We start from the raw sequence: 27,655 nt of genomic DNA on the forward strand, positions 1-27,655 counted from the left end.
TCAGACCGCTAACCGCCCATAAAAATCAATATGGAGCACTGACGATTTCTATGTAGTTTTCCTTAAAAACATGGCTGAATCAAGAAACATTCTATTCCAACAGTGAATATATGCAACCTAGCATTAGGCACTTTTAAACTACTAGGAGTACGAAGAAGGATTGATTTGCAAGCAGTTAGTTTTAGCGAAGAGCGAAGCAGGGGGTTTGATTTTGAAATCGGAAATCGAAGTACAGATATAGTTGCGTGATCGGCGATTGATTAAATCGAAGTACATAATAGGAAATTTAGCGGTTCATTCAAACAATCATCCATACAGCCTTAGCCGCAGGCCCGTACCGAGATTTTTTGAGGGGCAGTTCTATTTCAAGAAAAATGGCACATTTTACCATAAAAAGGGGCACTATGTTATTGAAAAATGGCAGATCTAAAACATGAAGTGCCCGGGTACCTGAATGAAATAATTTGAGAATGGATTGCGTTTCATTTTCACAACAAAAAACATGAAAATTGTTTCCAAATTTCGAAAAATCTTGACTATATTTTCTACACTGACTTTTTGAAGGGCACTTTGTAAATTTTAGTGAGTTTCGCTACCCCGTACCCCCCTCCCCCACTCGGCACGGGATCAGCCGGCAAGCAACTGATTCGGGTTAATTATGTTCGCTGCCTAATTCAATACATCGAGATCTTGGAAATAACTATATTACAAGGTTAAATATCATTTTGTAGTCCGGTAGTAGTTTTTACTCAGGTAGATGTTGATCTAGAAGTCCTATTAGTTGATTGTTCCGCGTGTTGATTGGAATAAAAGGAAGTTCGAAACGCAAATTATCTAAACATAGTTTAGATAATTGCTCGTAGATTACATCGACAGTGCAATCCAATGGGAATGGGTTTCTCCACAAAGGGATGCAGAGTTGGTACTTCACATCTAGCAGGCCCGTAGGCACAGGGGGTTACTGGTAACCCCCATTTGGCTGATAGTGCCACATAATGATAATATTCATTTCGCCATGTACATATGCAGTATAAATGATATATAGATTATAAACAATTTACATACATACGCGGCTGCCAAAAGCCAATGGAGGCTGTGTTCCGTAGGGATCCAAGCACCCGGAAAAAAAAGATCAAAATCAAATTAAATTAGGTAGAATGAGGGTGAAATGGAAACGCGAAATGGGAGTAATCTGTCCGCAGTAGACATTTTAGATACACCAGTTTGATTCATTAACTAAATAATTGTGCTTTAAATGTCTTAAGACCAGAATTGGATTTGGGTTCAATAGTCATTAAAAGTGATTTTCTTAAATCTCTTTATTAGAGTGTGGACTGTTGGAGCATTTTTGATTGAGAAATTTTGAGTTTACCAGATAATTGGTATTTTTCCAAGAAAAGATCTATTATATAAACTTGATGAATGGGCAGCAACTCTCGGATAGTCTCTTTGTCTAGTATTATAGTTGTGGTTGAATGAGTTTTTTTGAAGGATAGCAAGAATGGGTCGAGGAAGGCTAGTTTTAGTATATCTATAGCCAGTTTTAACCAATTCAAGTTTGACCAAGTCGGCCAGCTTCAAGATTTTCATAGATTTGAATAGTGGATTAGATGGTGCTCGGGAAGTAGAATGGCGCTCGCTTCTGTAATTTGAATAAGTGGTCTAAATTTGTCTTTGTTATGAGTGGAGCCCACAAATTCAGACAATACATTAAGTGACTATGGACGAAACTGAAATAGAAAATCTTCTTTATCCATTGAGGAACAAATTTAATTCATCTAATTAAATGCAGGTTTTTGTTGATTTTTGAAATAATACTTCGGACATACTCTTCAAAAGTTAAGTTCTCGTAAAATATTAAGTCCTAGTAAAGTAAAGCTACTCACCCTTTTTATTGTGTTATTTCCAAATTTTAGTTCTATATCGTCGAAATTAACTTTAAACGACCGTGGTTTGAATAGCATATATGTTGTTTTGCTGATATTCAGGTTCAATATATTTGCAGCTTTAAACCAGTCAATAATAGAAATTAAGAAAATATAGAATGCCCTTTTTCTGAGATTCACTTGTTTGATTTAAACCCCTTCACTTCTTTACCTTGGGCACACATTCTATGAAAGGGCACTTTCATTGAGGCAAAAGGGTGATTTGCATGCATAAGACGGAACAAGAAAGCGTCCTTTCATATCAAATAACCCCCACTCTCTAAAACCTGCCTAAGGGCCTGTCTGGTGATGTCTTTGCCAAAAAGCAGAACGTTCGGAAAGTTACCCATACAGTGGCAAATTATTGCCGGTCATTTTGTCTTAGAATCACTCTTGATACTCAGATCTACGGCACTTGTATTCATACCATAGTATACGTGCGTGTACAACTAGGCCTCGGATGTTTTAGGTCCCCGAACCCTCCTATCAAAAATTTCTTGATCCGTCCATGATAACACCATTCTATATATTGTTTTTTTATCTCATGGTCTTCATCCTGATACCACTGTTATACGAGAGCGCTTCTGACGTGCTACAAAGTGATCTGCACAGGAATGAATCAGCGCGCATTGGATTTCATCTCCAATGGCTAGAAGGCCTGAAAATATTTTCTGTTCTCTTTTTTTCTCCTTTCACCCTCCTATTTTTTGTTGAAAAAACCCGTTCTCCAAGTTGTCAAAAAGGCATTAAGTATTGTAGGAAAAAGACTGGTAATTGTTTCCTTTTCGTTGTAATATCGTATATTGAGCCGGTAAATAGATAATTGGCCGGTCATATCATTCTGATTTTCAATAAAAGGAAATGCAATTTGTTTGATTATTTTGTAATGACAATATAAAATTTGTATTCTTATCGACAGTTGACATACAAAGTGCCTTTTGTGCGGTTAGGGTTAGAAATATAGTTTATGTTCAAATTTAACAGACACGATCAATTATATTATTCATTCAGTGAGGTAATTCAATCCATAGCCATTTAAATAGTGAAAATACCTTCGCACATAGATACTGCAAACATCTCTGCCCCGCGCAACACCGGCAACCGCAAAGCGCCACACTCGGTGCCAGTGAGTGAAGGTGAAAGGAAGCGCTCTGATCTTATAATAAATACGCTAAGGTAAACGTGTAGTTAAGTTTTTATATGAGTTTATAGAAAAGTGACGTCTGTGGTTTTCAATTAACTTTTTCTCGTTTCTGTAGAAACTCTTGCAAATCTCTCAAAGTTGGATTAGTTTAGGCTGTACGTAATTTAAACTCATTTACCTGGTAAAGCCCCATGCACTGTAACGAAAGCTCGTGATTCTAAATGAAACCTATACATGTACAGTGTTTCCTGTTTTTACTCTTATTATAATAATAATGTTTTATTTACGAATTAAATTACAATATCATGTAGTAGGGTGAAGTTAAAATAAACTTATTACCTGAGAGGCCCAGTCGCCCACACACTCACATTCACGCCCCATTCATACATACAAGTTACATGACAAAAACATTCAACATAGAAAATATGATAATTCCAGGATATTCAGTACATTAGATTGATCAATTATTCATTTAGGTTTTGTTCTGTACCATTTGACAATGATAAAGCAGTTAATACCTCTGGAATATTTAATCCTATATATAGTACGCAGATATTCATTTCAGAAAATGTCTGCTATTTGGATATCTTTGTACATGTATCATTGGGATCCAAGCTTATCACTAGACGTAGCGGGGCATGAATTAACATGGAATCATCACAAAATAATTTTCGTGGAGAAAAATACAATATTACTCAATTACTCTCATTCCAATGCAGCCCTCTTCAAGATAATCCTCACACCTGACGATTGTTTTACATTGAGTTTAAAACGTTCAATCATTCCTTAATCAACACAGTCTTGAATAGTTCAACACAGTCTTGAATAGTTTAAGAGTTCAAAACTGACTGATTGTGTGAAACATTTTTCGAACACACCTGTCTTTACAGGCAGTTTAAAATTTTCAATTGACATATTACTGACAGTGCAGTTAAATACTAGCAAAAGAAAATATATCTACTTTATGGACGATATACAGTGAGCGTGTATCGTCAGTATATATTGATCGTTATACTCGAATGAGTTTCTTACTGAGGTTTCGGTTCGAGTGTAACGCGCAAAACGGTGAATAACTATAAAGACGTGAAAGAAAAAGTTGTGCGCCATGATAGGGTTAATCATTTGGAATAATTCTTATCCCAAGACATGATACAAACTTCGGCAAAACGACAGGTATGTCGCATGGAAATGGTTTGAAAATGTTTATATATATATATATATATATATATATATATATATATATATATATATAAATATTCAAAAATCTTTTTTAGTTTACGTTCACTTATATCGCGTGTCCCTTACAACACCGAACCCGCCGGAATCGAAAAACAGGGGGTTTGATTTTGAAATCGGAAATCGATGTACAGATATGTAGGATAGGCAGTCGAATAATAATCGGTGAACGGGAAATATGGCCAAGGAAAAAATGGCCACGGAAAAAAGGCCAAGGAAGATTAAAGGCCAAGGAAAATTAAATAGAAAACTAACTATCATTTCATTGACTAACAAGAAATCAAATGCATTGATATTTTGACATGTCACCACACAATTTCAATGCATTTACCTTTGACGCTGTGCCCTAATAGCTTACTTATGTGTTTTGAAATATTAATTTAGTTAATTTATTAAGTGTAAGTTTATCACTATTGAGTTTATCCATTGCCCACTTGCACGATAGTTCTTTCATGATAGTTCTTGATATATTCATATGTAATGAAATTAAATGTGAGTTCATCAAATTTCTGAACTCATTATACCGATTTAATTGTTTTTAGCCCCATTAAAAATAAATGATGTCATTAAATTGAAAGCCTAATGTTTTATTAACATCGTCAGTAGTTCTTATAATTTTTTTTCCGTGGCCATTTTTTCCTAGGCAAATACCTTGGCCATTTTTTCCATGGCCATTTTGTCCTGGCCATATTTTCCTTGACCATTTTTTCCTACATTCCGAATAAACAAATATGTTATGTTTGGGTTCTCCGGTTCGTGTAAACAATCCAGCCCGAACTGGCAAGCGGCTGGTCGGCTTTTTTATTTTCGTTGGCTGCCTAAATTTGATAAATCAAGTTTTGAAAATAAAATTTTGGGCATAAACTGACGTCTGGCAGACAGCGTCAAAACAGGAAATGATGCATATATGCATTTTTCACATCGGGTGGTTATATATTTTTTATATAAATGTGCGTGAATTAGCCTGATTATTCGTCGCTTCGTGCGTATGAATTCTAGTTTTGGCTTGTCGCTTTGATGTGATCGATTGGCTTCCGATTGACCGTAAATTTTCACCATTTATCCAACGAGAGAAACCGCCGTGATCCAAGAAAAAGTCAAATCCGACATAAAAACCCATTAACGCTAATATATAGATCCCAACACACCGTTTTTAGAACCACTTATATTCACACTTCACATACCACGCTTAATAGAATTGTATTATTTTCTAGTCGTAAACATCCGACATCATACGCAGTTCTAGCAGGTTTTTCGCTACCTCGTACTGGTGCCACCTCCACAATGTGTTGCGTCGGAATCCTAATTCAATTGCTGTGCCAGATAATATTTTTGTGAACCAAAAAATGTTGGGGGTGGCCAAAAATTACCACCATATACGTAGGTAGAAATTGGTTTCAAATTTTCCTTTCACATGTAGCTCATAAATACGTACCTTCATCTATCATGAAAGAAAAGATATCACACTGCTTAGGATAAAACGCATCTTCGCTGTAAAATTCTGCAGTCCATGTTGTTTTCCTTGAAATTGTTTTCTACATCTGAATGAAAATGTGCATGTCACGGATTTCAACAAAAATTCATAAAGACTATACAGTAGTCTTTGTGAATTTTTGATTTCATACATCTCTGCAGTACAGCGAAGTTGTCATGGCCCCCAATGTTGTAACTTTTACAGTTTTTTGCGGCTGAAATAATTTCTATGCGGTACCGATCATGACAATCTTCGTGGTGCCCCCTTCATACACCGCCATTCCCATGCTTTTAACGTAGTTAGGCCTATGATACCAAAATGATGATATTCAGAAGCTCAATGACGTTACTTATATATAAACGTATAAATAAGTAAATGTTGTACATACTAGAAACCATTTAGGGAGCATCTCAAAATTTCAATCGTTGTGTCAATTAGGATGACTGTCTAATTCTTTCTTACCCCCACCCCACCCTTTGATCAGGCACATGCAAAAGTTGAAACTATTGATTTTCTAATGAGAGACCACACACTAAGAAGGTATCACGATTTTGATCACTTTTAATTGAAAATAAGGCCACACAAAGAAATACCCTAGTTTCTCATCAGATTTTTTTTTCTGAAAAGTGACGAGGGCAAGCGAATTTTATTTTTATTGTTTTTTTAAATAAAAACGTTGAAATAAAAAGCTCAACCTGAGACTTATAGAACAAACGCGGGAGGGAAGATTTTTTACCAATGCCCAACAAATACCAGTAATGCAAGTAAAACATATGCAAAAAACTTTATTTAGAATTAAGTAGCTCCCCAAAACCTTTAAATCAAACCATATCGACTCATTTGATCGAAACTGAGACAATCATTTCGCTATTTTCACGCTTCCTCGAAATGAAGTAAAAGGAAACGAACATAGCGCTGTTTTTGTCACCGTAAATGTGGATAACCATTCAGTCGAGGATGAGCATATATAAACGCCCGCAGAAAAACCACTGTCGTACACTGCTCAGCTATGCGGGCGAACGGGTTTTGATTTTAATTTAAAAAAAGACGATTGATGCTTTGTCGATGCGGACGAGCGCATTTGTCTTTTAATTTTTATTAGGGACTTTTTTCATGATGCGGGCGGCATTTGACTTTCTTGAGAAACAAGGGTATTTCTTTGTGTGGCCTAAAATTGGAAAATTTCATGTGCAAGACCTATCAAATTCTTAATACACTTTTTAAACAAATAAACAGGCCCTCGCAAACTTCTCGTAAAGAGTGCATGGTTTCTCGAACAAACATACTTTTTGATTAATGTTCAAATCCTATAGTAATGCATTTTGATCGATAGTTCGGCAGTTGTGATCAATCTGCAGGAGTCTTCAACCCCAACCCCATACCGAAAGTTATTCTTATTGGAAAAGCTATCGAAATTTTGAGATGCTCCCTTACGCAATGCGCTTCAATGATTACTCGTGGGGGACATCAAACGACTTCCACTGCTCGATACAAACATTAGTAAAGCATAAATACACTTTTACTGATTAATCGGTAAATAATGTAAATGCTAAACAGTCAACGCGACGACACAGCCTGTGATCATACACTACAACAGACACATGCAATAATCTGATTCCTTTAATTTCATATACGTCCGTGAATAACAGAAATGGTAGTAACCCTCCAACTGTACCACGCAGAGTAAAAATCAAAATGCCGCGGAAAAAACCACTAAAGAGGAAGGAAAAACTGCCCGTATCCCTGGAACAAGAACATAAGATTATACAGAATGTATTAAAAGATTCCAATGAGGCACTAAGACAATACGAAGATGGGTGCCGAAACTTGAGTATATCGGAAGAAGGGTGCGAGTCAGAAGCATTCAAAGCGTGGTGTCAAGAGCTTTTACTTTATTGGGAAATCGAGGAAGCCGAGCTTATAGATGTGGAAACTTTCCAAAATCTTTGCAGACAGAATAAGATTGATCGAATTCATGAAAGCAAAGACGAATTCGAAAAGATAAATGATCTGTGCGAGAGATATGCGAAATTCGTCCAGGAAATACCGGCCGTCAAACGACATGTAACAAACGCGATTCGAAATCATCTATTTAAGTATTGCGTTAGTTTCTCGAAGGAACTAGAACAAGAATGCGAATTGAGTCCCGTGAAAGAATACGACCAATCCATAGCCGAATGGAGGATACTACTGGGCGAATACTTGAATCAGATAAAAAGGCATATAGATGACATGTCCAATCAAAGTAAACCGTTTATCAATTTCCTTTTGAATTCGAAGGCAATTTACCATCTAATAGATTCGGTAGTCGGCGATTTAAAAAAATGTTGCCATGTTATCCGCGACTGGCTTAAACATGATCACGATTACGTTAGAGAACTCCACGATAGTATGCTATACGAGCAACGCGCTCGAGATAAAGAGAAGACTAAAATACCACAGTTAAATAAAAAACTAGAACAAGCGAATAAATAGTTGCATAAAATATCGACAGCTCTCGAAAAAGCGATTAAGGATCTCAAACCGAAGAAACGACAAAAGATGAAGGTCAAGCACAGTTTGGAAACGATCGAAAAAAGCAAAGAGAGAAATCGGGAAGAAATTTTAACAATGGAAGATGAATTTGAAAAACTTAAAGTTAAAAAGGAAGCGCTTGAAAAACGACCTCATTTCAGTGATCCGGAATTGAAGAGCTACTTTCGTATCCTCGGACCGATTCCAGAATATCAAAAACAGATGGAAGTTGTTAAAGACTGGTTGCTAAAACTAGACGGTAACGATAAAGCCTACACGAGGCAGACAACTAGATTGACCAAAGAGCGAAAACAACTCTCCGAAACCATATACGAAGACGAAATACACATAACTGAGCTCGAATCCGAAAAACGAGACGCACAAAAAGTGGCCGCAGAATTGATGGACGATATCAGATACCGCGAAATGGAAATCGAAACCCATGGACGAAAACTGAATCAACTAACGAAACTATACGACCTGAAGCTTTCACCTGACTCGTTGAGAAAAATATACTACAGCAAAAGATGGAGTCAAACAAAAGGTATGGATTATCTAGTCTATATACTATAAGACAATCAACTGCATAAACACGAGAAAAAAACTTGTTCTCTTATTTCGAATGTTTCGGGATGTAGATTTTTAGCATTTTGCATCAAACTAGTATGTTTAAAGATTTAAAGATTGATTGAAAATATACCTTGATATCTTTATTTTAAGAAAATGACGAAACAATGACGAAAGCATGTGACTTCGTTTCGGAACAGATCGGCGAAGACTGGAAACAACTGTACGTGAAATTACCATTCCTCCCTAAACGAGCGATGCCAAAACGTCGCAATGACGTGGAAGTATTAGATGTTATCTACGCCAGTCCTCGCAACGATGCCAACTGGAAAACGGAGGCAAAGAAAAGCCTTGACCGCTGGCGACTTCTCCATCGTAGAGGAAAGGTAGATGATCTGGTTACGTCATTAAAGAAAACGGGAAAAAATTGCTTAGCCGATCAACTCAAAGAGTCATTTGTTTCTGCATGAGATTTAGTTTAATTCTTGAATAACCCCGGTATATAACATATTTCAATATTAGAGCTAAAAATTAACAAGCAGCCTGTCGGTTGATAAAGCTCCGCATATTTTCTATTTCACCATTCTAATTATGCGTCTAAGAGGTACTCTTAAGGGACCAAATCTGCTAGCCCATAAAACATCCATACAATGTCTGGTGATTCGATAAAAACTGTAGGACTTAAAGCAATTCATAGAAATAATTGCCCCCGCCTCTTAGGGCACTCCATGGGGTCAAATAAAAAACGGCTCTATATATTGCTTTAGGCATTGGTTCCAGATCATCAACTTTTCTCTTGATCTGATGAAAACTGTGGGAGTAGTGGCAGGAGCGGACCGGCGAATTTTGCTAGGGGTAGATGTATTCAAAAGGCCGCGAAGTTTTAGAAATTGGCTTACTGAGACGCATTCTCAGGTTATAGATGGGGGTAATGTGGTGGGTCGCTAGGCTTATACAACGTATATTTTTACTCTCTTGTCTTGGAACAGTAGATCCCGTAGATCAGTAGCTTTTAGGGGTTCACCAATAACCACTGGATCCGCCCCGAATATAGGGGATACGTAAACGGACGGACGCCGGACGACGGCGGAGAGCTAACCTCCTAATCCATCAGCTCCGCAGAGTACAAAGCAAGTTTCGTCTCTTCCGAAATTCGGTTCATACTGAAGAACTGATTCAAACAGTATTTAATGTTTTTTCTCGGTTATAAGAGGATCCACGAGGACTACAGCCAAAATTAAATTTGTCAAATTTTGGTTCTTGCCCAAATCCAAAACGGCTGGTGCCGCTCCTGGGAAGAATATCATAACATCGTTATTATCAATTTGAAGTCTTTGTCAGAAAATCAGGTAATAAATTATTGTTATACATTTGTATTTCTACACACTGTTTACTTTCCATTCACGATTTTTCTGTGATATTGATACTGGGTACCAGCTCAGAAGGTCACCAAACACAAACGATGTAATAATAATGTAAAGTTTGATTTATTGTAAATACTGAGAGAGATATAGAGCTCAGAGAGAGAACAGGATCCAAAGAGAACGAGAGACGTGTGTTTCTGGGTTTTATACCCATCAATACCACGTCATCTGACAAGTTAAAACAACAGCCAGAGGGCTAGACATATTATCTGTGTTATCATTACTGACCATACGACCAGTTCATAGGACTTTGATTGATCAGGTCATGTGTCCTGAGCACTCGTCTTCAGTATATCAGTTGCCCCTCCTTCAGGTGACTCGACCTCGAGGCATTAGAAATAAAACTTAGTGAACGTATCATCATCTTAAAATAGGTTAACAACATTAAATAGTCAGGAACTAGCCAATCGCGACTAAAATTTAGACAGTAGCAAGCACAGCGAACAAATCTGAATGTAAATGTTGAAAATCACTTGAGCCTGCGAGGAATGGAACCTGACCGTTGTAAGATTTGAAATCCCAACGGTTGCCAGATCCAGGAACGCAGCCAAACAAAAATAACAGACTGCCACGTGTCGCTTGCAAAACTAAACTAAACTATAGTTCCAACCGTGGCTTTTGACCCTGTCTTATCTCAACCAAGGGTAGTATAGATACCCATATGTAAAACTAATTGATACATTCGTTAAGTAAACATCGCTCCATTTCATTATCGGAAATGTAAATACATAAATTCATATGTCGTTCACCACTGAGACATTGATTATGTGATAATATTGAGGATAATAAGTGAAATAGATAATAATCTACATACATATAAACTGGTCACTTGCTCTTTCTCAAACAATTACATGATAGGCAAAATAAACAAAAAAATTATTCCCGAAATAAGTTCACTAGTTAGAAGTATTATATTTTTTTCATACAATAAATTTATAACCTGCGCAGGGGAATGACGCAACGGGCCATCCTCTTTTTCTGTGGAGGGGAGAGGCGCAAACCCCTCGATAGTTATATTAAAATCGCGCAGACCAATTTTCTGTGTCTGGAGTCAGTCTTCTCCAGTGGGAAAGTAAAGAGGTTACTGCGCAAAGATCAAAATTGTATTATCCCAGCAGAGACGTAACACTTAAAAATGGAAAACGGAAGCGGAAGTTTAGCCTTATGTTTAACTGTGGTAATTTACTGGGTATTGAGTGTCGTCACCGCCATCTGTGCCATCTGCATTGAAAAAGCTTAATCTCGACCATCTTAGGTGTTGCGATACAATAGGAATTCGGTATTGTACTATTTTCATCATGAACATCATCATCTCGACGGTTATTGCTTACGAACGTTTAGCGTGTTCGGTGAGATTCGCAGCAACAGGACGTCTTAATGCTGACTGTGACATCGTACGTAACGTTGGTTCCGGCGCCCCAGTCCACGTGGTAAATGACATATACATAAGGCTTACCATACATCCGGACCGTAACCAATTGGAAGTGAAACACCCGTAGCCAGGAAAACATATGCACATAACTTGCAGCAAGAAAAAAACACAACCTTTTTACGTACCCATGTTTAGCGGACGTTATGCTACGAATCATTCCCCGTTTATGAATAGAATATTCGAAACCCTGAAGAAAAAACATGTAAATATAATTTCTACCATGACTAGAGTCATCGATATCAAACAGCATGCGATATGGGTACTGGTATCATCCTACCATTTTGGTACGCCAGGTATAGGTAGGTATCAAAACTTGAATAATTTTCGAAACTCTAAAATATTGGATCCACGAAATTCTCGTGGGTCTATTCAATTTTATTACACGAAGTGTATTCGATCTGACGGTCAACAGGTGGTGTTCATGCCATTCTGTTATCAGATAAGGAAACCACTTCAAACTGACCATGATAAGAATTATCTTGTGGACCTCATTGATAAAGTAGGCGTGAGGGCAATTTGGCAACTCACGTATGACTATATTAATGCAGTCGTCAAGATAATTCAAAACTAACGAACAGTCCCTGTGGTGATGCCGTAGCAAGGGTCTCATACCGCTTTTCATGGATATAGCGCATCGGATGAGGATAAACCCAATTAAAAACAGGAGGATAAAGTGCGTATTCGATTGTACCTGTTCAGAGAATTCCTCGAAAAATAACAAGAGCCCCAAGGGGCACTATGCCCAGCCTGTCAGCTTTTCATAAAATTGCAAATGATGATGCATTCTGTGGGTTAAATTTGTCAAAATACACTCCCAGATCAGAGTCAATACCTAATAATTTACACAATACAATCGTAGAATACAAAAGTAGCACAGACAGCGACTGGATCTGGCAGGAACAAATACCCCAGATAAATCTTTTCCCTTGGTCTTATTGATTTTAATGCGGAATAGAATTGAATTTTCTGAAATTTGCTCGATAAAACAAAATTGAATTGGATTTGATGTTTTATTTGTTCAATAAAGTAAAATTGAATTGGACATGATACTTTTTTGCGGAATAAAATTTGATTGAATTTGTAGTTTGAGCACATGGCTAATTAGCATATCAAGGTCATCTATCCGATTTAAGAAAAAGCTATTTTTACCGGAGTTTGCACAATGGTCAATGATATTTTCTGTAGTGCCAATAAAAATATTCCTCCCAAAAACCAAATCAACTAAAGCTTTCACAGAAATCGATCTTGAAATACAATTTTAGATCTTAAAATAAAACCCGGAAGTAAAATGGTAGACGATACCGCGGGTTCACGTGAAGATATTCGCGAAAAAGCTAATTTTAACGGGGCCCTCTTTCAATATTCAGCTACGTAGAGTTTGGAGAATGGATAATGCTTTAATGAATGATTTGTTTGAATATATGCTCAGTTGCACAGTAAAAATGCCTTTGTTCTGGAAACCATGTCATTTAAATTCGCTCCAAGTAAAAGGCTCAGCCTACGGCTGGCCTACAAATGGATTAACCGAATCGGATGAGTTCGCCGATGGAAGCTCTGCTCGTGATGGCGGTAAGAAATTAAATCATTCGTTTATGTTTATTCGGAAGCCATGTGCAGTAGGTAAGGCGCTAGAAGCCACTGGGATTAAGTGCAGCACCTGCCCTCCTTGTCCAAAGCAAGTAACCGACACCAATGGTTGAAAAAATACTTAGAAAAAGTGATAGATAGCTAAGAAATTGCGATTGAGAGACACCAGGGATAAAGAGCTCGGAGTTTGAGCTCAGCAGTGGGGCAGCCAGTGCATCCGCCTGGGTGGCAAAGAGTTTTACTTTCTGGTGCCCTTTTTCGGCAATCTTCTTAAATCTGTCTGGAAGCCCCGGTCTGCGTGCGCTACGTTCTCCCATTAATCCTTGGTGAGTTTAATTTCGGGGAGGATAACCTGGTGTAGACGAGAAGAAAACACAATATATGTGTATAATGAATAAACGCGAGAAATCCCAAAATAAATATAGCCAAAACGAGAAATAAGAGTAATCATATTTGCGCAACGCATCGGCTAAAACCTATTAGCCATCATCAGGCGTACTAGTAGTTAACCTATTTTAACCAGGTTCAACTATAGTTTATTAACCTGGTGTATTTTTGATGAGTGTGTAGCAGGATCCAAAAGTGTCCTCTTCCAGTCGAGAGTCATATGCTTAAAGAATGATTATTTAACAGGATGTGAGTATATCGATGTAGTACGATGTGACAACTTTTTTTTGGCGGGAATTTTGAATGTGGCCGATGCGATTCCGCAACCGCACGGCAATCGTATCAGACACATGGTGCAAGAAAGGTGGCTTGTGCAGGTTTACCAGGTCAGGCCATTGACCAAGAGGCCTCCCGTCCACTTACCAGAACCCGGAACCGAGGTCGAGAGCCACCTCAAACCAGCCTGACTCCTGGTATCTTACTGCCTTGTCAGTTCTGGTGTAGAGAACGTTTCGCGCTTGGTAGTAATGTCCGGGATTCTAATATGAAATCGTGAATCCAGGATAATGTATCGAAAGAAAATTTAGGATTGCACCGATTGTTTTGGAAACCATGTGCGATGGTACTAGATTGATCGGCAGAAAGCCATCAATTAGATTCTGCACGCCGGCCAGTCATTTGTGTACCTCCATAGAATACTGTGCAGAAACCTCTTCCACCGAGGCAAAATACTGGAAGAAATCACTCATAGCCAGTAACAAAGCTTCCATGTCCGAGATCCGTACCCTATTTTTTCCGGCGAATTGGGAGTGTTTGATTAGGTTATCCTGGATATTATTGATGAGAGCATGATTGTTCCGCACACCCTCAACAATGTTATCCAGGCGGGATGATGTCAAGGAGGACACCTCCCTACCTTGACGAATGACTTCGTTTTTAACCAGTTCAGAAGCTTTTTCTAGTCTGCCTATGTGGCTCCGGATCTCGCTCACTTCGCTTTCGGTGGCTGTACCAAACAAACTCTTCGACACGCAACAAAGTTAAAAAGTCTACGTTTGGATCTGTGGCCAGAAGACGTTTGGTACACCCTGGCCGCAACAAGCCGGCTTATGTCGAACCGATAGAGCAGCAACTGGCGGCCTCTCGTAGGCCGCTAGTTGCCGCTAATCGGCGATAAACCCAGTTGCGTCGGTAGGCGTCGCGTTGCTTGTCGACATAAGTCAGCCTTAACAGCGAACCGGATAATAGTTTCCTTAATCAGCGTATGGGTTCCGGGACCGATATGTTGTAAAATAATGTCGTCGAAATGCGGGCAAAATATAATATATATCCCGCAAAATAAAGGAATACGTGTAAAACAGAGAAATGATACTACGGTAATAGGTAACGCACCCGCTTCGTACAGCAAAAAATACGCTTAAAATGAAAACTAGATTAACAAAACAAAAGAAGAAAATGATTAGTAGCGTACTTACCAAGTCCGTGGTTCTCCACTTCTTTGGACTAGGATAGCAGGTGCCACACGTTTTACCCCAATGGCTACTAGCGCCTTACCCTCTGCACAATGCTTCCGAATAAGCATAAACGAATCATTTAATTTCTTACCGCCTTCACGAGCAGAGCTTCCATCGGCGAACTCATCCGATTCGGTTAATCCATTTTTATTTTTCGAGGAATTCTCTGAACAGGTTAAATCGAATACGCACTTAATTCTCCTGTTTTTAATTGGGTTCATCCTCATCCGATGCGCCGTATCCATGTTAAGCAGTATGAGATCCTTGCTACGGCTTCGCCACAGGGACTGTTCGTTAGTTTTGAATTTATCTTGACGACTGCATTAATATGGTAATAGGTCAGTTACCTGATTGCCCTCACACCTACTTTATCAATGAGGTCCCCAAGAGAATTCTTATCGTGGTCAGTTTGAAGTGGTTTCCTTATCTGATTACAGAATGGATGAACACCACCTGTTGACCGCCAGATCGAATACACTTCGTGTAATAAAATTGAATAGCTCCACGAGAATATCGTTTCGAGAATTATAAACTCAAGTTTTGATACCTACCTTTTCCCAGCGTACCCAGATGGTAGGATGATACCAGTGCCCATATCGCGCGCTGTTTGATATCGATGACTCTGGTCATGCTAGAAATTATATTTACATGTTTTTTTTCAGGGTTTCGAATATTCTAATCATAAACGGGGAACGATTCTTAGCAACACCCAAGTCTACTATACTTCATGCTTATGTATAGATAAGAATACTGTCATTAATGATCGTTTCGTAACAATATTATACATACGTCATACGTCCGCTAAACATGGGTCGTAAAGAGGTTGTGTTCTTTTTCTTGCTGCAAGTTATGTGTATATGTTTTCCTGGCTACGGGGTTTCACTTCCAATTGGTTACGGTCCGGAGGTATGGTAAACCTTTTTTATGTCAATTACGGTACCACGTGGACTGGGGCGCCGGAAAAATTGGTCTGCGCGATTTCTATTAATCTATTGAGGGGTTTGCACCTCTCCCCTCCACAGAAAAAGAGGATGGCTCGTTGAGTCATTCCCCTGCGCAGGTTATTGTATAAAAAAAAAGATTTATTGTATGAAAAAGTATTTATTTCCGGGAGATATTTTATTGTTTATTTTACATCGTGATTGTAGTGTGGAGACAACTCCCATACAGCGTTTACCTTTCACTATCTCCCTAACCAGAACCACCCCTTATGCCTATGGCCTCCATAGTCTAATGCCGTTTGCATTCATTGTGTACTAAAAATGATGAATATGATATGCCTGTATATCGCCTATCGACTGATCTCGTACATCGTCTGTTTATTTTTCACTGATATTTGTAACACGTTATATTTCTAACTGAAGAAATGCTGTTTTTCATATTACTGTTGAAGTTGAAGCAACCTATAAATATTTCCTTATTAATGGGCGCCATGGAGAAATCATTTGGATACCCTGAAGCAGGCTTGCGTATTCGCTAAGATATTGTTCCCCTGCCAGTCCAAGTATTTTTGTCTTATGGTTCACATGAAGAGTCATTTTGAAAAATAAGTTTGACTGCGACTGAGGTTTTAAAAGCTGTTAATTCATCTCTGGGCTCCACTTCATAAAATGGACATAGTTTTATGAAGATTTAGAAAAGAAAAACATGCTTAAGTTGTGAACACATAGCACAATTTAGTCAAAGTGAAGCTCTTGATAAAATAATGCAGAAATGGTTATATAGTATGTAATGTGATTATGTAGTATTAGTTTTTTATTTTCATTCATGAAGTCATCAATGTTTTGTTCATGACGTATATGTAGATCACATCACTCGAGTAATAAAATGTATTTCAACTTCAAACGAATAAAAATTTCAGGTTGTTTTGTCTGCTGTAGTTGTAAGAAAAAAGTTATTTTTTTGCCAAGTTCAGATTCGAGGTCGGATCTATCAAAGTTGAGTAGTCTGGACCGATGCGTGATCAACTGATTTCGGGATCGGTAGGCCCTATTACAAAGTGCACAATGAATACATAGTTAGATTTTGACATCCCAATAACAGCCAGGAATAATCGGTGACCGATTCAATAAACTGTCTTGTAATTTAGTTTTGAATCTTACGGACTTTATATTCTAGTAATGGTAAAAGAAAAATGGGTTTCCTTATCTGTGAGTCAAACGTAGTGATTGTCACGAATATTTGGGAGATTTTAATTTTCATACCTTATTTCTTAACCCTACCTTCCCAAATGAAATTGAAAAAATATGTAAATCCTTAAAGCCTAAAAATACCTGATACAGATGATATCAGCCATAAAAATACTAAAATCAGTCATTGATCTTATTTCCAGTCCATTGGCTCATATTTTCAATCTCAGTCTATCAACTGGAATCGTCCCAAATTTATTTAAATCTGCCCTAGTAACTCCTTTATTTAAAACTGGTGATAATAGTCTATTTTTAAATTACAGACCAATCTCTATACTGCCCTCTATCTCTAAATTGTTGGAAAAAATCATGTACATGTATAACCGAGTTTTAATTTTTCTTGAAAAATAGAACATAATTTCTAGTGCTCAATTTTGTTTTAGAAAAGGATATTCGACTGAGCTGGCATTAACTTTAATTACCAATCATATTTTAGAAAATCTAGATTGTGGTAAATCGACTATTGGAGTTTACTTGGATCTATCGAAAGCTTTTGATACTCTAGATCATAAAATTTTGTTATCTAAACTATACCATTATGGCATCAGAGGCCCTCCGCTCTTATGGTTTAAAAATTATCTTCATAATCGCTCTCAAATCGTAAAATTCGAGGGCCATTTCTCGGAATATTCTAACTTAACTTGTGGTGTACCTCAAGGATCAATTCTCGGGCCCTTTTATTTATCATATACATAAATGATTGTGTTAATGTGTCTTCATTTTTATAACTAATCGTGTTAGCAGACAGATTATCCCTCAATTTGAAAAACCCATTTTATGGTCTTTAGTCTGGTGAAGAAATTGTCATAGATGATACTGCTATTGATTGTATAAGCTCTACTAAGTTTTTGGCGGTGTTGTCATATCGCGGAATTTTCCAAAAAACATGGAATTTCTTCATTTTCACTATACATAGTAACCGAGTTTTTCCACGGGGATACCCTTTGTTGGACATGGCACCGGACGCATGTTTTTCATTTTTTCATTGCCGGTACCTGGTAGGTCTATGTGATAATCTATTACTATCGTCGCTCGACTAATTAACGATATTTCCAGACGATAAATTGGAGAACCTACGCAGGCAATTAATCTATCAACATTAGAACCGCATCTACGAGTTCTGTGTATGTTACCATTAATAAACCTTTAACTAATTGAATATATGCTGCATTGTAAAATGGATATAAAAACGATGATTTATTTTTTTTGCACATTTTCACTGGTCGTATTAAGACCAAAATGAGGTATGTTTCTATACGGTCAAGAGAAATATCCCAAAATGAACGATGTCAGACGAAAACAGATATACATTTTGCATATTCTGGCTTGAGATTTTTAATGCGTCTCGTGCATCTTAATTGTGATTAATGCGAGTGTGGTGTATCTAGAAGAGTTAATAAAAGTTGTTGAATGATATCAAAGATTATTTTTCTAAATGGTATCTTTTCTTAACTCCGTTATTTGTGAAGAGAGGGCTGTTACTTAGTTGCTTCTCCTATTGATTCCTTAGGTCTGAAAAACGTACTATCGGTACTAGACGGCGGTTTCTATCAAATATAAGTTTTAAGGAACCGCGGTACATGTTTGGTAGTAGCACATTTCACGTTTGCAGCCATCTGAAACTACGGCCCAACCTAGAGCGACCGTGCTCAAATCTACTAAGATCGCAAAAAGTCGATTTACTTCGATAACCGATGCTTGCACTAGTGCCAATCTCTTTTTCCGACTACATTTTGAATGTTACTGAAGCTGCAGGTAACTGAACGGTATCATAAAACAATGTCAGATAAAATTGCGTGCGAATAGTGTGACTCGAAGCCAACTCAGTGCATTGATTGTTCCGGTTCCTTGTTCCCCGCAGGAAAACCTGGTGACTATTTATAGTGAAAGTGAAGAAATTCCGTGTTTTTTTAAATTCCGCGATTCCGTCATTCCGCGATATGACAACACCGGTTTTTGGGTATCATTGTTGATGATCAGTTCAAGTGAAAGGAACACGTCAATATTATTTGTACTAAAATTTCAAGAGTTATTGGTTTGTTCGCAGATTCTTCAGATACCTCCCGATCAAAGTACTTCATCAATTATACTACAGCTTAATTTATCCGCATATGTATTACTGCAATGTCATTTGGCATTTGGGGAAATGCATCACAACTCCATCTCTCAAAATTATTTCCTTTACAAAAGAAAGCCATTCGTTCAATTAACAAGAGCCAATAAGAAATCCAATATTCTAAAACTAGATGATATTAATCGTTTTGTATTGGCCAATTCATGTTTCGCTTTTTTCATAATAGACTACTCAAGACATTTGATAGATTATTTTCCTTTGTATTTAATCGACATAATTCTCATACTAGAAACACTACTACTTTCGTTTCGATGTACGCTTTTCTAAAACTTCAGCCAAATTAAATTCTCTGGTTGCCACGGGTCCTCTACTATGGAATACCCTAAATTTCGACATTATTTCCTCTAGTTCTATTGCTATCTTCAAAAAACGTTTAAAATAGTTTAATTGCTTTCTATTGATTTTCAATATTTCTCCTTACTGGCAATATAAACCCATTTCAGTATTGTTTTCAAAATACCTGTACACTAGTACGCAGAACATGTTTGCTTTTTTTCTTAGTATTTGCTTGTACTAAATCTTTTTGTATGATACCATATTTGTTTTTGTTCTTTTCTTATCTCTCTTTTTTAAGGTGCTTCGCATTTTCAAGCTTAAAGCTTTCTGAAGTATCCTTGCTGTAAAATCAAATTATTTATTACCTAATCACATTTTGTATATACAAATGTGTTCATATATTTGTAATATTGAATGATAATGTAATATATAATTTTAATTTGTTCAGAAATAAAGCTACCGTACCGTACCGTACCGTACCGTACCGTACCGTACCATACCATTATACATAGTTACCTTTTGATGATAAAGTCAATAATTTTGAGCAAACAGATGAGAGCTGCAATTCATTATATCTCCTCCAGGGATGCAATTTCTTTATTCTTGATAACAGATTTTATCATGTTTTAGGCATCATGGGAAAACAAAGAGGTAATTCATATTGTCGATGTTAGACAATGAAGTATAGGCCATGCACTTGTCTTTCAAGAGGCCTGGTGGCAGGTATTGCTAGCTCCACCGTTGGCAGTCCCATCCCAGTCTCTAAGGAAAACCACAGACATCAAGTGCCTGCAATGACGTAGACACATTTTTACTGCAAGAAGACTCCAACCGCTTACGGGTATGACTATAGGGCCAACTGTTTTGTTGTCATCAGCTACTACATCAGGCGTACTATAGGACTGCATCAGATGTCACTACACAAGAGTTCGCTGATAAGATTGCCTTGATGCCTACCTCCAACTTCTGGTACTACTCTGCTACCGCTCCGACATTAACGTCCCACGGGTCGACACAAACGAACTACTACTATAATACTACTTTCGGCGAAGAAACCACCTAATAATTCGATCATCTTGAAAGAAGCCTTGCTACAACCCGTTCATGCATAATGTTAGGGCATAGACGGTTACAATGTCTATTGCATGGCACACATGAATCACCCAGAGACTATTCACCACTATGCGCCCTCGTAACCTTGTCCGATTGCTAGACTAGGGAATGACTATCATTGGGAAATACTCTTTGCTGTCTCACTGGAGTACGTTTCTCCAACACAGAAACAGCTAATGTAAGATATTCCTCTAAATCTATGTGCCTGGACATAACAGAATACTCGAATTTAGAGTCCATAAAGTTCTATTGGATTGTATTGTGAACACTCCTATCTTCAACACTCGGTTGACGAGGACCCCATGCCACCAGCTATCCCACATGATGGCGTCCACATCAATGGGAACACTCGAACAAAATTCATTGATTTTCAATTAATTCTTATCTTAGATTTTAAGCCTCCCAAACACCTCCCAAACAAGAAATGACGCAAATCATGTCATTTGATAAATTAAGATGTTTAGGCTTCATATAACTATGGAAAGGTAGGAGAAATCCGGTGTCAATGTATGAACGCATACTAGTGAACCTGGCAGATCCTTGCCACAAGTGAACTCCCCGATTGCCACTGTCTAATGTAGGGTCCTTATTCTAACCAACCACAGATGACTTAGTTATAGCTCTATACATGTAAGAAAGCATCCTCGATGTTGGCAATAGAGCTACATGTATAACTTTCTTACATGTATAAATCTAAAGTGTGATCTAAGGTCAGATCCTTTCATCTCTTAACACGATAGACAATAATACATCAACATAAATGTTTCATTATTTTTATTCATATGTCTTTATCAAGATATCCATGCATTCTACGTAATTTTTGCTTTTTCTTTTGGTTACCATGTTTCTTCCATGGTTTAGCATTAAGAGATTGTGTACTCGACTGCGAAGAATTGCCATCCCTGGTAGTTGATAAAGAATGATGAGCAGTAAAGTCTGTTACACGTGTAAAATCAGCGACACCATTGATTCCTTTACTTCTTATTTTAGAGTCAGCCTGAAAAATTAACAAATAAACTCCAAAATATATTGACAGTGTCATAAAGAGAGTATAATTTGAGTTGACAACAGTGACTCTGACAGATTTAAGAAAGAATGACGCGATTTGCCATAAAAATGATTAACGCTCTTTAAGTCTTAAGAACCGGATTCTTCCAGGTTGTATCTATCTGCCTCAACATGGCAAACATAAAAGGTTATTGTGCATGGAACGCGATAAATGAAAAAAAAGATATGAGCGATGCACCGACGTATGTTTTTTGCAACATAATAGCATCTCGACATAAGAATGTATATTTCTACAGCGACGTAATACTTTAATGCATTTGCGACGGCGTAAGATACCAATAAAATACCAATTATGAAATATATCTAATTACAAAATCAACCCCAAAATTATGTCGAACAAAATTTTTTTCCCCCGACTTTTGACAATGTACTAGTGCGCCATCTTCATCTTAGTACAGATGGCGCACTAGTACAATGTCATATTGAGAGTATAATCTGAGTTGAGAATAGTGACTCTGAGAAATTTAAGAAAGAATGGCGCAATTTGCCATAAAAATGATTTAAGTTTTTCCGTAAATTATCAAACTGTTTCAGTATTCTCACGCAACAATTTTCTGAACTAGGGGTCCAGGGACGCCATGCCTACTTGGGAAGTGGTTTCAAATGCTCAACAATCTAACAATTTCAATATTCAACACCCTGGGTGACCATACACAAAAACCAATGACCTTGAAACTCACCACAATCATAGAACATGTCAGCAGCTACGATTTTGTAATCGATTGTGATAACAAAATATGCCTCGTTACCAATTTAATAATATGGAAATACTAAGTTATTCTACTATTCAACAATCATTGGTTGTAAGCTTAATAATCAGACGGGCTTATACCAACGTTAGAGATGACAAAACACGGTTGTAACACTTCCAAAATATACTTTCTATAGTCTTCAGTTCACAATTAATGGCTTAATTCACAAACTAACACCAGTACCTTTCGAAATAATCCAATTTTATGTATGTTTCGAGTGATTAATCAACATTTTTTTTTGAGAAATTAACTAATTTCTCCACAAATTCCGCCATTTTTATTAACGACAATTTTTATTTTTGATGATTTTCCAACATTTATTTCAAATCTTTGTGTTTTCCATAATAAATGATGAAATAATAAATTCTAGTTGAAGAGAAATGTGAATAAGTCTTGATATCTTAATTTTTTTCAATTTCGTCGTTCATTTCATTAGTTTGTGTTGTTGTCCTGGCCTCAGTCCACAGGTGCCAGCACTCTCCACATATGTTCAAAGTGGCCACCATTGAATCGATGAAAATTTACTCTCTCTTCGCGGCCGATCTGCACATGGATTAAGATCATCAGGTGAGGTGTTATAGGTATCAAACAAACTACGAATCTGTTGTGCGTCGATTACAACAAAACCAGAAAGAAACTTTCCATGATGGGTTTCAGTATTGACTTAGAACTTAGAAAAGTGAATGGAAATAACTGTGTTGATGCGGTGCATATTTAATCCATACTATCGAGGGAAAACGTCAGTAAGTATACTTACCATGACCACTGGATACAGTCTGCTCTCGGCACAATCGCCAAGAACCCATGACATAGGGCTATGACCATGCAGTCCATGGGGTACAAGCTTCACATCCATGATTTAACACAAAGTTTTGAAGCTGTTCACAGACTGAACTTTAAGGCCGACTGCTAAAATTTATTTATTTTTGATTGTCCACGATCTTTTTGGGATATTTCGCTTAACTTCCCAAAATAACTGGATTCTGCCTACGGACGGACGAAAAGTGAACGCAGTAGCCCGCTGGTACTTAAGTCCCAAGTGGGCTAAAAACAGGACGCCGTATTTTTGCACGATTTTACGGAACAGTTACTGAAAAATCAGAACGGTTGGCACTTCATTTTTCCAGGTCGTACCTATGTGCCCCAACATGGCAAACTTAAAAGGTTATTGTGTATGGAACGCGATAAATGAAAGAAATATGAGCGCCGCACCAATGTATGTTTTTTTGCAACGTAATAGCACCACGACATAAGAATTAATAATCCTACAGCGACGTAATACTTTGACATAATACTTTAATGCATTTGCGACGACGTAAGTTTTTGTGACGACGTAAGTTATTTCCGAAAATCACCACCAGGTGGCACTGCAGATGTTCATTCAATTGAATTGAATGGTTAAGACTAACCAGAATATCTTCCATGATTTATATCACGGCGTATGGCGCGCCACTTGACACTTATTCTGACACACTTTCTATTCCAGCATCGCCGTATTAACATTAATAGAGTCCGGGATTTTCCGCTAATGTTGCGTTGAATATTGATTACGATTACGATTTTATTTACACTCCAACCATTTCCACTATTACACATGTATATACAAATATTTACAAAACTTTTGAAAAGGGCCAGTATTAATGCCCAGCTAGCGAATTTGAGTGCCACTTATTGGTATCATGCCACTAAATTTGCCTTCGCATTCAATTTGCTTGTACCTTTTTTAGATTTTTGGCAAAATTTGCCCTTTTTCGATTATACTTCCAGAACAACATTAATGTCTATTTGAATGTCTAATGAATAGTGCCCTTTTGAGCAAAGGGCTGTGCTTATATTGCCTTTTTTATTTTGGGCAATTTATTTTCATTCACATTTTGCTTTTGGCCTAGTACAGAAAGGCAATTATTTTTTATGGCGCACAAATTGTGTGCCCTCTTATTTACCTATTTCCCGACACAAAAATTTTGCAATGACATTTGAAAACTGCGACTACCGCACATGCTGCATGTGGGACAATCTGGATCCCTGCCTGATTTGATAAAAATGATAAAAATTTAGAGAATGAAAACGTAACAAAGTATATACACATTAACTAGTGACAATACATGTATGTATACTATAGGAGGGATCTATATACATCTAAGCCGGTTTTAATGAATTTAGCCAATTGGACCGTTGGGTTGTTCAAAATATCAAGGGTATTAAAGGTATTCAAATTCAAGTAGTTTTTGCGGGGTCATGAAGTAAGGTACAGTCAAACAGAAAATGGGATTCATCACCTAAAGTATTATTAGCAGGGCATATTCTATCAGCTCTGTCTAAATGAAGGTTTGAAAATTTGTTCACAGGTAAAATATAGGACCCGACCCTAAATTCAAATGAAACTAGGGGTCCAGGGACACCATGCCCACTTTGGAAGTGGTTTCAGATGCTCAACAATCTAACAATTTCAATATTCAATGCCCCATCCAATGACCTTGAAAAAATCTATTGACCTTGAAACTCACCACAATCATAGCACATGTCAGCAGCTACAATTTTGTAATTGATTGTGGTAACAAAATAGGCCTAGGTACCAATACGATATGGAAATACTAAGTTATTCTACTATTCAATGCCCCTTGGTGACCATATGCGAAGCCCTATGACATTGACACTCACCATCATCATAGAACATGTAATATGGTAAACAGACAATTATTTTGGGATGGCCTTAATTGACACATTTTCCGCATGGTTGAGCCACAAAATCAACGATTGAATTGAATTGCGCCGGTAGCATCTTAAACATGGTCACAGTCCCGGACGCAGCCACAAGTCTAAAACCCGGCCCCGGCTTCGGCCAGACGTCAGATACACGGGCCGGTTCTGCGCTTGCCATTGGCCCTTTCTGTGTCACGCGTACAATCAATACAATGCTTACGATTCAAATAGACACAATAATATTGATTCAATTTGTACTGTCTTGGGAAAACACATATAATTGATGCTTTTACGGTTTGTAGCGCTTTTACGGCCGCTGTGATCAACCGATCTCAGAACTTTGTAACCCGAATTGACACTGTTTTCAAGAATGATGGAAGTGAAACTGAAATGTCGGAAATCGGTCTTTGAATAGGAGATTTTCATCCCTGAACATATCAAATTAAGACCAACCTTCGTACTTACTTTTTTGAAAAATTTGGTGTCTATCTCACTGGTGAATGGTCCCTTAGGTTCATTTAGTTCAGCTTTTTCTTTGCGAGCTTGCAAAGCTGCAGCTTTCCGTTCTGGTGCAACAGGTGCACTTTCATATGTATCACAATCTATACCAGGTGGTGCATGGCAATATGACAATTTACCCTTAAAATTAAAAGAAAAAGAATATCAAGACAAGTCTTCAGAGTTCATTATGAAATATCGTTTTAAAATATTCACTGTAATTAACAAAAAATTTATTTGTTCCCTTGCCCTTTCTAGCATGAAGGGAAAATATCAAAAATAGTGCTTAGATGTTGTTACCAAGCTTTGTTGTTTGTCAACGCACCTTAGGACTAGCAATTTACGTCATGATTTCAGAACAGGAGTAATGTGAATTAAGTTATATTGGCAAAAAGCATCCAGAAAAGAGAAAATCAATAATATTAATAATAAACAAGGGAACATCCTCCCTTGGCAGGGATTTGTACCTTCAGATCCTCGCAAATTTCAATTTCAAGCTAGTTTAGTGTAATAGAACTGAATCTGGCATGGTACTTAACCCTTTTGCTGCGTACACGCTTGCACCGCCCCCTACGTAAGGTATTTTCCGAAAAATTCGATTTTTTTCAAATTGTTTTTAACCCCGATTTTTCGCGTTTTTATCGAAGATTATGATGTTATTTAGTGAAAATCAGTAAAAAATCATACCAACAGCCTTTTCTGTAGGGGGGGGGGCGTGTTGGGGGGGGGGGTCAGGATGGGTTAAAAATTTTTTTTTTCAGTTTTTCACCCAAGTGCCTATCTCAGTCTTTGGTGATTGATGCTACGGTGTGGATGAAAGAAATTCAATTGATATGGGATATCCTTTTCCGCTGGTAGAGGTACGTAAGTTGGGAGCCATCTCAATCCCGCGCAAATTACCATGTGCTCAACAGGCTGACAGCACCAACTACTGACGCATTTTCGCCATCTGTTGTTTAGAAAGCTAACTATCTTGTCTTACATGCGTTTCCATACTGTTTGCTGTGTACGCGTTCGAGTTATAAATCAATAGGTGCATGACGTTTCTACAACGTCATACGCACAGCAAGTGTCACTCATATGACGTTTCCAAAACGTCACACGTAGCGAAAGGGTTAAAAAACCCTCAACCAAATTTTAATTGCAGTGACCATTCAATTTGAAATTGAATATGTGCCATGATCTATCTCTGAAATGTGATCAAACTTTCTGAAATCAAAATTAGCTGAATACGATTTGACCGTACAAGATAAGCCGAAACTAAAGTGCCAGTCTCTATTTACCATAACCCATTGGGACTCAGGAATTTAACTATGTAGTGCATATTCAGACCTGCCAACCCTGAACTTTTTTCCAAGTAACACATATCAAAATTTTAAGTATTTCAGAAATTTCTAAAGAACCAACCTTTTACCTGGTCATTTTCATGAAAAATAAGTAGTTTCCTTAACTATACACAAAAATCAAAATTTCATCTAACAAAATCAAATGTTTTATTGGCGGGACCATCTGTACGTTCTGTCTCAAGTTCAGAATCGTGTGTGTCACTAGGCTCAGATTGAGATGATGGATCTGAAGAGAACTCGGCATCAGACATGACAGAATTATCCACACCAAACACCATTTTCGATTCTACATAGATGGCGGTAGCTGTCGGAACTTCACAATAGCGGGTCACAAAGCAGTTCAGTGTTGCGCCAAAGATAGTTAAAAATTTA

The 27,655-nt window shown here is 37.6% G+C and overlaps 2 protein-coding genes across 2 annotated transcripts in view; one reads left to right on the forward strand and one right to left on the reverse strand.

Moving 5' to 3' along the window:
- Positions 1-7,474: 7,474 nt before the first annotated feature.
- Positions 7,475-9,376, forward strand: LOC141909134 (uncharacterized). The gene is made up of 3 exons (XM_074799520.1): positions 7,475-8,168; positions 8,274-8,837; positions 9,014-9,376. Exons 1-3 carry the CDS (start codon positions 7,475-7,477, stop codon positions 9,328-9,330), a joined length of 1,575 nt encoding a protein of 524 aa, XP_074655621.1. The 3' UTR covers positions 9,331-9,376.
- A 12,308-nt stretch (positions 9,377-21,684) lies between these two features.
- LOC141908894 (large subunit GTPase 1 homolog) overlaps positions 21,685-27,655 on the reverse strand; it is a 49,917-nt gene continuing 43,946 nt past the window's right edge. The window contains exons 13-14 of the mRNA XM_074799167.1: positions 25,905-26,078; positions 21,685-21,913 (exon numbers count right to left, since the gene is read on the reverse strand). Coding sequence (XP_074655268.1) covers positions 21,695-21,913; positions 25,905-26,078 — 393 coding nt within the window. The 3' untranslated portion in view covers positions 21,685-21,694. The remainder of the gene's footprint in view (positions 21,914-25,904; positions 26,079-27,655) is intronic.

This window comes from Tubulanus polymorphus, chromosome 7 (assembly GCF_964204645.1).
Source record: "Tubulanus polymorphus chromosome 7, tnTubPoly1.2, whole genome shotgun sequence".
In the NCBI taxonomy this organism is placed as follows: domain Eukaryota; kingdom Metazoa; phylum Nemertea; class Palaeonemertea; order Tubulaniformes; family Tubulanidae; genus Tubulanus; species Tubulanus polymorphus.

What these genes read in the sequence shown, in the direction of transcription:
- LOC141909134 (XM_074799520.1), top strand. Translation starts at nt 7,475, where the DNA reads ATGCCGCGGAAAAAACCACTAAAGAGGAAGGAAAAACTGCCCGTATCC. An exon ending in CGTTAGAGAACTCCACGATA is followed by an intron (nt 8,169 to 8,273) that starts GTATGCTATACG and finishes AAATATCGACAG; the next exon opens with CTCTCGAAAAAGCGATTAAG. An exon ending in AAGATGGAGTCAAACAAAAG is followed by an intron (nt 8,838 to 9,013) that starts GTATGGATTATC and finishes CTTTATTTTAAG; the next exon opens with AAAATGACGAAACAATGACG.